Source organism: Rhinopithecus bieti, unplaced genomic scaffold (genome assembly GCF_001698545.2).
Source record: "Rhinopithecus bieti isolate Rb0 unplaced genomic scaffold, ASM169854v2 scaffold_1557, whole genome shotgun sequence".
In the NCBI taxonomy this organism is placed as follows: Eukaryota; Metazoa; Chordata; class Mammalia; order Primates; family Cercopithecidae; genus Rhinopithecus; species Rhinopithecus bieti.
The window spans coordinates 371,136-382,884 of NW_016803512.1; the positions used below are offsets into that span (position 1 = coordinate 371,136).

General features: G+C 43.9%; 2 protein-coding genes across 4 annotated transcripts in view; one reads left to right on the plus strand and one right to left on the minus strand.

Annotated features, from left to right (window-relative positions):
• Positions 1-1,002, minus strand: part of LOC108539303 (uncharacterized) — a 28,953-nt gene extending 27,951 nt beyond the window's left edge. Inside the window, 2 exon segments of the mRNA XM_017887894.1 lie at positions 26-244; positions 781-1,002. Of these exon segments, the coding sequence (XP_017743383.1) occupies positions 26-244; positions 781-1,002 (441 nt within the window).
• Positions 1-11,011, plus strand: part of ZNF879 (zinc finger protein 879) — an 11,491-nt gene extending 480 nt beyond the window's left edge. The window contains exons 1-5 of one of the 3 annotated variants that reach the window (XM_017888080.1): positions 70-952; positions 1,047-1,114; positions 3,541-3,667; positions 4,104-4,199; positions 8,831-11,011. In XM_017888080.1, the coding sequence (XP_017743569.1) occupies positions 1,082-1,114; positions 3,541-3,667; positions 4,104-4,199; positions 8,831-10,266 (1,692 nt within the window). In that variant the 5' untranslated portion in view covers positions 70-952; positions 1,047-1,081 and the 3' untranslated portion in view covers positions 10,267-11,011. Of the gene's footprint in view, positions 1-69; positions 953-1,046; positions 1,115-2,850; positions 3,254-3,540; positions 3,668-4,103; positions 4,200-8,830 lie in introns of those variants that run through there. The other 2 variants (XM_017888070.1, XM_017888089.1) reach the window with 2 other exon arrangements.
• Positions 11,012-11,749: the final 738 nt, after the last annotated feature.

Genomic DNA, 11,749 nt, shown 5'->3' on the forward strand with positions numbered 1-11,749 from the left:
GGGCGGGCCCGGGGCGTGCGGCTGCCGCGGCGGGACCAGGACGAGTGCTGGCTGCCGCGCGTGTCCGCCTAGCCCGGGCTCCAGGCGTCCGAGCCGCGGCGGCCTCGGCAGGTGAACCCGGCCCCGGAGGGGGCGTGGCCTGGGAAGGGCCCGGCGGTGGCCGGGAGAGCGCGTCGACGCCGCTGGGCTCCTGGGCCGCAGCCTGGGCCGGACTCGGGGGGGGGAAACGGCTCCAGAAAAGAAACTGCAAAACGCCGGTTCGGTTCAGGGTGCAGAGCCCTCCGGGCGGTTTTCCGCTCTTAGCGTTCGTAGTTTTAACCCTCCCTCTACTCCGTTTCCCGGAGTTTAAACTTTAGATTAACTCGTTTTTGGCAGTCTTGCTCGTCTGGCGGTGTTTTCCTGCAGTCAGTCCTAGAGGGATTTAACCATTTCCTTTTTTATTTACCGTAACCATGTCCACTTGCTAAGTTACTTCCCATTTCTCTAAATTTTAAATCCATTTCTAGCCGGTGGTGCTATTCTCTTGAGCCCTTGTTTTTTGGGGTCGGGGAGAATGGGTAACGCCTCTCTAAGCAGCTTTGATAACTGTTTTTGATGAAAGAAATAAAACTTACAAGAGGAAGAAAAGAGGACTAATTTTTGGTTGGCTGTTCGTAAAAGGGCATCAGTTCTTCAATTGCTGTTTTTCGTATTGAACAACATCCAAGTGCAGATGTGTGGAATATTGTGTCATTTCCTATTACTTTATCTGGATGAGCCTTGCCTGATGGTGCCCCTGACCCTGTTAATGCACGCCAGATGGTCTTCATCCCTTCGCTCCATTCGTCTTTGTCGTAAAGCACTGGCAGAAAGGTGGCAGGCCCGGTGACTGTGTACCTGCTTCCCACATTGGTTTAGGTGGCCGGACTCAGGGCGCCTCTGGCCTGGGCAGTGCCAGGCTCCTTCTCTGCAGGTGCTCAGCTTATGGCTTCTAACCTGGTCTGGTCTAATGAGGGTGGGCATGCAGGCTGGATGAAAAGACCTCACAGCTTCTTTCTCCATTCCAGGAGCCTTCCCCAAGAGGGGCAGCAGGGAGAGAGAAATGGCAAGGAGGTTGCTGCCAGCCCAGGTACAGGTGAGTGAAGGCTTTTTGCTTGAACTGCCTTCGGGGTCTAGAGGTGGCAAACTTGTTCATCTGTTGTTGAGCTTCTCTACCCAGTGAAGCTCAGGGAAGGACCAGAGGGCTTGGTAGCTGAGGAACTCTGGAAGAAAGGTATTTCCCTTGCCTTAGAGCCTGTCTCATACTTTTTTTTGTTTTCTTTTTTGAGACAGGGTCTCACTCTGTTACCCAGGCTGGAGTGCAGTGGCACGAACACGGCTCACTGCAGCCTCAGCCTCCCTGGTAGTTGGGACTACAGGCATGTGCCACCACAGCTGGCTAATTTTTGTATTTTTAGTAGAGACCGGGTTTCACCAGGTTGGCCAGGCTGATCTGGAACTCCTGACCTCAAGCAGTCTGCCCGCCTCAGCCTCCTAAAGTGTTGGGACTACAGGCGTGAGCCACCGCACCCGGCCCCCAGTCTCACACTTTTTGACAAAGAATTTAATGGGGCTCCAACGCCAGGCCACTGCTGCTCCCAGAGCTTTGTGAAAGATCCAGGTATGTTTTTGCCTTGTGGAGGACAAAGACACAGAGGAGTAAAATAATCCCTTCCTAACACTGGAAAATTTCAAAAAAAGAGGCGCTGTATTCCCAGGACCTTGGGAGGCCAAGGTGGGTAGATCACTTGAGGTCAGAACTTCAAGACCAGCCTGACCAACATGGTGAAACCTGGTCTCTACTAAAAATACAAAAATTAGCTGGGCATGGTGGTGCATGCCTATAGTCCTAACTACTCTGGAGGCTGAGGCAGGAGAATCATTTGAACCCAGGAAGCGGGGGTTGCAGTGAGCAGAGATCATGCCACTGCACTCCAGCCTGTGTGACACAGTGAGACTCCATCTCAAAAAAAAAAAAAAAAAAAAAAAGGCCAGGTGTGGTGGGTCTGGTGGTGCGCTCCTGTAATCCCAGTTAGTCAGAATGCTGAGGCAGCAGAATCACTTGAACCCGGAAGGTGGAGGTTGCAGTGAGCTGAGATCGCGCCACTGCACTCCAGCCTGGTGACAGAGCAAGACTCCATCTCAAAAAAAAAAAAAAAAAAAGGAAAATATGTCTGAAGGAGATAAGCTTTGTACGCCTTTCTGATGGTGTACAGGATACTCAATTCAGCATTTTTAGAGTATTAACAAGGTGGAAACAGCTTAAACCTCCAGTCCAAGGTGAGTTACATAAACTAGATCATCTATACCGTGGAATACCGGGCAGCATGTGAACAGTGGTGACTAGGATGCAGTTATTTGTATAATGGGGTTTTATTTTTTTTAAACGTAGAACCTTACTTGCATGAAAATCATCTGAAGAGACATGGCAAAAAGTTGACTTTTTCTGGTGGTAGAAAGTTGGGTGAACACTTCTTGTTCTTTTGCTTATTGATCTTTTAGAATTTTCTAATAAGCTTTTTAAAGATGATTCTTTTGTTTTGTTTTGTTTTTTAAGAGACAGGATCTTACTCTGATGCCCAGGCTTGAGTGCAGTAGTGTGATCACACGTCACTGCAGCCTCGACCTCCTGGGCTCAGGCAAGCCTTCTGTCTCAGCCTTCTGAATAACTGGGACTACAGGCACATGCCACCACACCCAACTAATTAAAAAATAATAATTTTTTGCAGAGATGGCGTCTCCCTGTGTTGTTCAGGTTGGTCTCGAACTCCTGGGCTCAAGTAATCCTCCTGTCTCGGCCTCCCAAAGTGCTGGGATTATAGGTGTGAGCCACTGTGCTCAGCCAAGAAGGTGACTCTCAAGAAAAGAAGGGGAGGTGGTCCTAGTTCAGAGCAGTGACATGCCATCCAGTGAAGGAGGAGAGAGGTAGAACAGGAGCCTCGGGGATGGAGAGGGAGACTCTTGACCATAGCCTTCTCCTCTGGCCTGAAAGGTGATACAGCCCACCACCTGGGACCTCTCCTGACACAACCATGCCTGGAACATTTTCATAGCCTTCCCTGTTGTGAATGTCAGTGTCCCCTTTCCCAGGACTCAGAGATGGCCCAAGTTGAGGCAGAACTAGGACTCAGTGACCGCCTTTCCAGGCAAGCCTGGTGGCATTCCACCTATACCTCCCTCAGTGAATGTGCTGGTGCCTCCTTCCGAAACCTGACTGTCAGGTGTCGCCTGTAAGGTGAGAGTTTGGTCTAGGTGATTGGACGTTTCCAAATCTAAAGTTGAGTGTTTTGTGATTTTGTTTCATGGTTTCAAGTGCTTATCTTGTTTGACCTCTGTGTTCAAGCTTCCTGAGGGGACAGTGTTTCACTCACCGTAGGTAAATGATAAATGTGTGCTTGGTAACTGAAAAGTTGTCCAGAAATACTTGAAATACTTAGAACCCTAAGTTGTGACAGGGTTGCTTCTGAGTCGTCCCGTGGTGCGGACGGTCTTGGATGAACAGGAATGGGTTTGCCATTCTAGGAGTCTGTGACATTCAGGGATGTGGCCGTGTTCTTCAGCCAGGACGAGTGGTTGCACCTGGATTCTGCCCAGAGAGCCTTGTACCGAGAGGTGATGCTGGAGAACTACAGCAGCCTGGTCTCACTGGGTAAGGAGCTTTCCTCCTGATGCAGAATCTTCCGGGAGAGCACCTTAGCACCCTCCAGGGAGCACATTTGCAGGACTTGGCCAGGTCGGCTCACAGGTGGGCTCCAAGAGTGGCTGTTGCCATTCTCCTTGGTTGTACTGAGAGACCTTGGCTTAGTAGAGTTGATGAAAGGCATCTTTTCTCTGCTTCTCCTGTCTTCTCTCCACTGAGCTCTGTTCCCTGAGCCGCACAAGGTGTTCTTGCTGAGAGGGGTGCACAGTCAGAGCCCTCACTTTCTTCCTGAGACCACCTCCTGGTCGTCCTCTAGGTGCCCAATTTTAAGCCTCTCTCAGAACAAACCTCCTCCTTCCCCATACTGCCCCTCTGTCCTGGGCACTCTGGGCCTGGACCTGCCTGCCACGATGGCCACTCATGTCTCTTTCTTGTTCTTGAACAGGGATTCTCTTTTCCAAGCCAAAGGTCATCTCCCAGTTGGAGCAAGGGGAAGACCCATGGATGGTGGAGAGTGGAGTTCCCCAAGGCACACATCTAGGTGAGTGACAGAGTAATTGGGAGATGGGCATAACATTTTCCAACTGCCAGGGCACAGTGAGGAGGCTGTGCTCAAGGATCTCCTTGATGTGCCAGGCCAGGTGGGAATGCTGGGAAGGCAGATCCTTTCTCTCTACTTTTTTGATTACTTGATCCATCAGTTTCAGGGGAAGGTTGAATTCTCCCAATATGGGTTGCACTGTTTTCAGATATCTTGTAATTTGTAGGATATGTAATATAGTATATCATATGTAAAGGTTTACAATTCTTTTATGCTCCTTTTTCCTTGCTTTTACTGGATTGATTTCTTTTCCTAAATTATTTTCCTTAGTGGCTTGAACATACACTACATTGTTTTTTTTTAGTCACTACAATACATCCCTCATAGTCTCATCTCGGAACCATCTTTTGCTTTGATTTCTTTGGTGTACAACTTATCACATGTGGTTCAGCAGGGGGAAGAAAAGCAGATATATGTATATGTATTTAGATACATGAAAGAGGGAAAGAAGGCATGACAAACGGTAACAGTTATGGAATGTGAGTGGGCTTCCAGATACTCATCATGCCATTCTTCTCTTTTCTGTGAAAATTTAGAAAATAATGCATCCCAGATCCCGGCTCCTAAGGCATGTCACTTACTCCCTATGTGCCCTTGGCTGACTGCATTATCAGCTTCCGCATTCATTCTCCTGTGAATTCTGTCTGTGCTTCTGGTACTAGAGGAGGCCTCTCTTGAGCTTTACTACTTGTCTAGTGTTTATTTCTCACTTGGACAGGGCATGGGCTTTCTGGGTCAGTTCACTTTTGCGTTTTCGTGACCTCTGTCTTCACATTTTTCCCTTTGGTTCGACTAGAATATTTTCTTGGGTAACGTTTCTCAGAAACGTTCGTGTGTGCAGTACCTGTACGTGTCTAAAATCAATGGGTTTTTTCTCTCCTCTGAGATTTGTGTTTTGGATCAAGAATTCTGGCATCCGTTTTTTTGTTTGTTTGTTTGTTTTTTCTTTTTCCTATTGTCTAAACTGCTTCACTGTCTTTGGGCATGGAGAGCTGCTGACAAATAATCTCATTAGTCCGATTCTATTTCCTGTATAGGTAACTTGTTTTTTCTTTTCTGTCTTCTCTTTGGAATCTTACAGGACATCATCTTTACCTTTGGATTTCAGACTTTTCGTTGGGTTATATGAAAAAGCACTTTTTTTCTTTGTTCTTTGGCACTTTACTGGGCCCTTTGCTTTGAAGATTCAGTCCTTTCTTTCATTTCAGGGATCTTTTGTTTCTGCCACATTCCACCAACAGTGCGAGGCAGTTGACTGCAAGAGTAGTGATACAATGAAATAGAAATTCAATCAGAAATCTAGAAAATAAGTAGATCTGTAGTAAGGACCAGAATGGTAGCTATTAATGAGTTTCAAATTTCACTGTGAGCTTTCTGGTTGGCAAATAAATCATTGGTATCAAATTGTCAGTGTTGTTTTACAAGCATTTTAAAAAAATTAATTATTTTAAATTTGTACAAATTCTCCATGCTGTTGTAAAAATAGCAAAAAAAAAAAGTCACCTGGAATTTTACCAACTACGATCAATTATTGTTGTTTATTACCCATTCAAACTGTGTTTGTTTAAATGTATTTGTGTGTGAGAGACAGACACAGTGAGAGAGAGAGAGAAAAATTGATTATACAGTTTGTTCTCGAGCCTGTTTTTAATTGTGAATGTCCTTCAGTTATTCAGCCCTCAGTGAGTAGAGGTCTACCTCATTGAGAGGACTATCTTGTATGGTAAGCCAATTAAACAGTCTTCCTTTTGGAAATTTTAGTTTCCAGTTTTTCTCTATTATTAACGTTGCCAAGATGGTTATGGGAGTACAAAGCCATAATATAAAGAGACAGAGGTACCAAGAGTAAATCATCACAGTGTGAAGACATGAGTATTATGATTGAAAAGGCAAGGCATGTGGATTAAAAATCCACAAGGGACTATTTGAAACACTATTCAACTTCATTAAATTAAAACCAATGAAATTCCAACAAAGCACAAATTACCATTTTTCCCTTATTACCAAGGATTAAGAAATATATATCCAATGTTTTGTCACTGCTGTGAGTGATAAGCAGTATCGTTAGTGGGACTGCAACTGGTACAATCTTTCCGAGGATGGTCTGGCTTTGTTAAAATCAATTCCAAGTCTAGAAATCTTAAGATAATTTCTGCACAGATAACTGTGCAGTTACAAAGATGTTGTAAAAGAATGTTTGTTATAACTTGAGGCATCATTGCCACAAAAGGAGGAGGGTAAATGACTCTCAAAAAGGGATTTATTAAATGATGATGTTTTCATGCATTGTACATATTATATAGCCATTAAAATGATAATGTCAGCCTACATTTATTGACATGGAGAGAAGCTCATGATTTTTAAGTGAAATGGAGGTAAAGTTACTTTCAACCCATTTTAATTTTTTAATTAAAAGTTATTTATTTATTTATTTTTTTGAGATGGAGTCTCACTCTGTTGCCCAGGCTGGAGTGCAGTGACGTGATCTCAGCTCACTGCAAGCTTCGCCTCCCGGGTTCACGCCATTCTCCTGCCTCAGCCTCCCTAGTAGCTGGGACTACAGGCGCCTGCCACCACGCCTGGCTAATTTTTGTATTTTTAGTAGAGATGGGGTTTCACTGTGTTAGCCAGGATGGTCTCAATCTCCTGACCTTGTGATTTACCTGCCTCAGCCTCCCAAAGTGCTGGGATTACAGGTGTGAGCCACCTCGCCTGGCCCAAAAGTGATTTTTTTTTTTTTTTTTTTTGAGAATTGTTATTTTGGAGACCGGGCTTAGTCTTGCTCTTGTCGCCTCAGGCTGAGTGCCGAGTGGGGCTCGGGATCTCGGTTCATCTTGCCAAGCTCCGGCCATTCCCGAGGTTGGGACGCCAGGTCTCCCGGCCTCAGCCTCCCGACGCGTTAGCTCGGGGTATTACCATCAGGACACCCTCGCAACCCGACAGATCCACCGGGCATAGTGAGGATCCTATTGTTAAGTATTTTTTTTTTAGTAGAGACGGGGGTATTCACCGTTGTAGCCAGGATGGTCTCGGATTCTTCCTGAACTTGTTGGACTCTGGGAGCCCGGTCTGGTCCTTCCCATATGTAGCGTGGCGGTTTACAAGGGCTTGAGCCACCGCTCCTGGCCTGGGTGAGCTATATTTCATAAAATACAAAAGAAAATCATTTCTTTTGAATCAATAATTCCATTTCTTGTACTGTATCTTAAGTAACCAAAAAGGTGGACAGAAAATTACTCTCAATAATGTTCTTTTCTCCCAGTATTCGCCAATATCATGATAATGGTGTTGGTGTCCATTGAGTTGCCCAGACCGAAAGCTAGGAGTCACCCTTGAGTCCCCTCTTTCATTGCCTCTGCGCTCTATTCGTAGGTGAAGATACCTGCCAGTGCTACTTGCAGAACATCCCAGATCTGCCCACCTCTTTCCATCTCTTATCACCACATGCCGTTGCCAGCCACCATCATCTTCATCCGGGAAGAGTGCATTGGCCTCCTCATTGGCTGCTCTACAGCTGCCCTTGTTCTCTTTCTCCCCGGCCCCATAACAGTTTGTTTTTCATACAGCAACCAGAGTGATCCTTTTTAAACAAAAACCATGTTATGTCATGTCCCTTCTAGCCCTCAGTGATGCTGATGAACTTCCAATATCTTCTTGTATCCCAGAAAACTCTCTGTGATAGAGCCTGGCCCAGTTCTTTTCCTCATCCGTGACACTCTCTCCTTTTTCACTCTGCTTCAGCTACCATTGACTGCTGTATGTCCTGGAAAACAGGAAGTTTATTCCTGCCTAGGGCCTTTGTGTTACTATTCTTTCTGACTGGAATCACCTTTTTACCCACATTTTTGGCCAGCGCTTGTTATTTAGAACTCATCTTTAATTTCATTTTCTCATCACCCAGTTTAAAATAGTTGCCTATTCACTCTTATTACACAGCACTTTGTGTTCTCATTGCTCCTTTGTACTGCTGTTGATTTGTTACTTAGTCTTTGTCTGTGCCACACTGCTAGAATGTAAGCCTTGAGAACAGGCCCTTGTCTGGCTTGTGCCCTCTCATTCCCAGAGTCTTAACCTTTGTGTAGCACACAGTAGGCATTCAGTAGATATTACGTGAGTAAGTGGATGCTGTTATTTACAGCACTCTGAGGAGGCCTGGAGCAGTCCTGCTTGAGACCCTGTGTTTGGAAGAGCTCTTCTCTTTCATTTAATTTTAGCGCCTCTGCAGTTTTTCCCTTGGAATTTACCTGAGTCCACTGGTGGCTGCGCTGGGAGATGAAGCCGAGGGTCACAGGCTGTGCTCAGAAGGGCCTCATACCCTAGTGAGCTGTGCTTTGTTAATAGACCAAGACTAGCTCCTCCTGTTGTCCCCTAATTTCCTCAGCCCACCTATATGTAGGTTTCTTCAGACCCTTCCCACCCACACATCTGTCATCCTGCTTCCTTCCTCCTCTTCTTTTTCCCGTCCTTTCCTAAGATTTCAAGGCTATATTTTTTTAACTATCCTTGTGTGTTTCTATGTCACTTTTTAAATTCTCTGTTCAAGAGAGACTTACATGTTTTGTCTACTTTAGGATGGGAAAGCTTGTTTGAAACCATAATTTCTAAAGAAGAAAATCAGGAAGTCATGAAAAAACTCATAATTGATGGTGCATTTGACTTCAAGTTGGAGAAAACCTACATAAATGAAGATAAGTTAGAGAAGCAACAAGGCAAAAAGAACAAACTTTTCAGGAAAGTGTTAGTTACCATCAAAAAAGTCTACATGAAGGAGAGGAGCTTTAAAGGTACTGAATTTGCGAAGAACCTTGGTCTAAAATCATCACTTATTAGAAAACCCAGAATGGTTTCCAGAGGAAGGAGACCCCGTTCACAGCAGTATTCAGTTCTCTTTAAACAACTGGGGGTCAACACAGTGCGTAAATGTTATAAATGTAATATCTGTGGGAAAATCTTCCTCCACAGTTCCTCCCTGAGTAAACACCAGAGAATCCACACAGGAGAGAAGCTCTATAAATGTAAGGAATGTAGGAAAGCCTTCAGCCAAAGCTCATCCCTAACTCAGCACTTGAGGGTTCATACAGGAGAGAAACCTTATATATGTAGTGAATGTGGAAAAGCCTTCAGTTTCACCACATCTCTTATTGGACACCAGAGAATGCATACTGGAGAGAGACCTTATAAATGCAAGGAATGTGGAAAAACATTTAAAGGTAGTTCATCTCTGAATAATCACCAGCGAATTCACACAGGAGAGAAGCCCTATAAGTGTAATGAATGTGGGAGGGCCTTCAGTCAGTGCTCATCTCTCATTCAGCACCACAGAATTCATACTGGGGAGAAACCGTATGAATGTACTCAGTGTGGGAAAGCCTTCACTTCAATTTCGCGGCTAAGTAGGCACCATCGAATTCATACTGGAGAGAAACCCTTTCATTGTAATGAGTGTGGAAAAGTATTCAGCTATCACTCAGCCCTTATCATACATCAGAGAATTCACACTGGTGAGAAACCATATGCTTGCAAAGAATGTGGGAAAGCCTTCAGCCAAAGCTCAGCTCTCATACAACATCAAAGAATTCACACTGGAGAAAAACCCTACAAATGTAACGAATGTGGGAAAGCCTTCTCTTGGATTTCACGGCTTAATATACATCACAGAATTCACACTGGAGAGAAACCATATAATTGTAAGGAATGTGGAAAAGCCTTCAGTTCCCACTCAGGTGTTAATACTCATCGAAAAATTCATACTGGAGAAAAACCTTATAAATGTAATGACTGTGAGAAAGCATTCAACCAAAGCTCAGCTCTCATTCAGCACCAGAGAATTCATACTGGAGAGAAACCATATAACTGCAAAGTGTGTGGGAAAGCCTTCAGACAGAGTTCATCCCTCATGACACACATGAGAATTCATACGGGGGAAAAACCTTATAAATGTAAAGAATGTGGGAAGGCTTTTAGTCAGAGCTCATCTCTTACTAATCATCAGAGGACTCATAATTGAGAAAAACTGCATAAATGCATGTGGGAACTGAAGTTTGTTCTATGCTGAATTTCAAAAAATTCATTGTGGGAAGAAAGTGATGAAGAGTAGTTAATCATGGGTAAAACTTCAGAGTTAGACCTCATCAAACATTGGAGACTTCATGATGCAGGGTAACCTTGGGAATGCTAGAAAAGCTTCTGTAAAACGTTTATTCATATGTTCTTAAGTTATGACCATGAAATTGAGAAGTTTTAAGATTGCAGGGTTAGTATTTTATTTTCTAGTGATGTATGATAACAGCTACAAGTTTCATGAGCATCACTGGGAAACCTGCTGTTTATGTGAAGTACAGCCATAAAATCCAGACTTCAGATAAATCTAGGAATCTATTTTTTGAAATGATTATGCAAGCCAATGGTACTACAAAGAATGTTTTGGAAAAGAAATATGTACAGGTGACCCATAGCTACCTCACTGTCACTAAAATGTTTTTTAATAGTCTTAAAGCAGATTCTGTACTTCATGATTAAGACTTTGAATTGTTTCTCTGCTTTCTAAGCCATTTACCGGAGAAGAAAATCACTCCATAAACTATGCAGACATACTATCTTTGAGTTTTCTTCCTGACTACTTGTTCCAAACTCTGAGTCAGATCTAAAGTCACTTTAAGTCACAGAGTGCATGGTGTTTCACTTGTTTTTCTCATTAAAAGTGATTACCTTTGCTGTATTAAATTGCTAAGTGAAGGTCATTCAGACAACCACTGCTTTTGCAATTTACTGAAAAATGTTAGAAATTATCTCAGAATGTAGCCAATAATGTAGCCAATAGGGAGCACAACTCAGCTCCCAGGGTGTGCCTGCTTCTGTGAGTTTTCTGGTTACCAGCCACCAGAAGGCCGAGTAATAGTGTGGAACTCAGGTCATCATCCTTGGAGGTAAAATGAACCAGATGACTTTCACCCTTATTCCAACTTTTTTGCCTTCGTCAGACAATGTTCACTTTCTCCCCACCTTCTGAAGGCCCCTGGGCAAATATTTAGGCTCTGAGTTCAGATGCTCTTTCCTCCAGAAAATGGACTTATATTCTTCAACAAGTGATTTAGCTCATTTCAGCATTTCTAAAATGTGACTCATAAGATTAGCAAGCTAAAAACAGTTACCTCACAAGTCAAGCTAAAATTGTTGGGCTTTACAGAGGCTAACATCTAGTTTAGCCAAGTTTATCAGGAGGGGGCAAGCACTTAAGGGCTGAAACCACCCATTTCGTAAAGTGCTAAGTTGTTTTTCTGCCAAGGAACTGTAAAAAACAGACAACAGGAAAGTGTTACTGGGAGCATAGCAAAAACCACTGAATTCAGCTTTTGCCTGAGTTACTCAGTCTCATTGTTTCAGATTTTTGAAGAACAGACTTTCTGGATCATTGAATGCTTCATCTCTAATCCTTACTTCCCACAACTGTTCAGTTTTTCTATCTCTACCTAAGTTGGAAAATTCCTAGG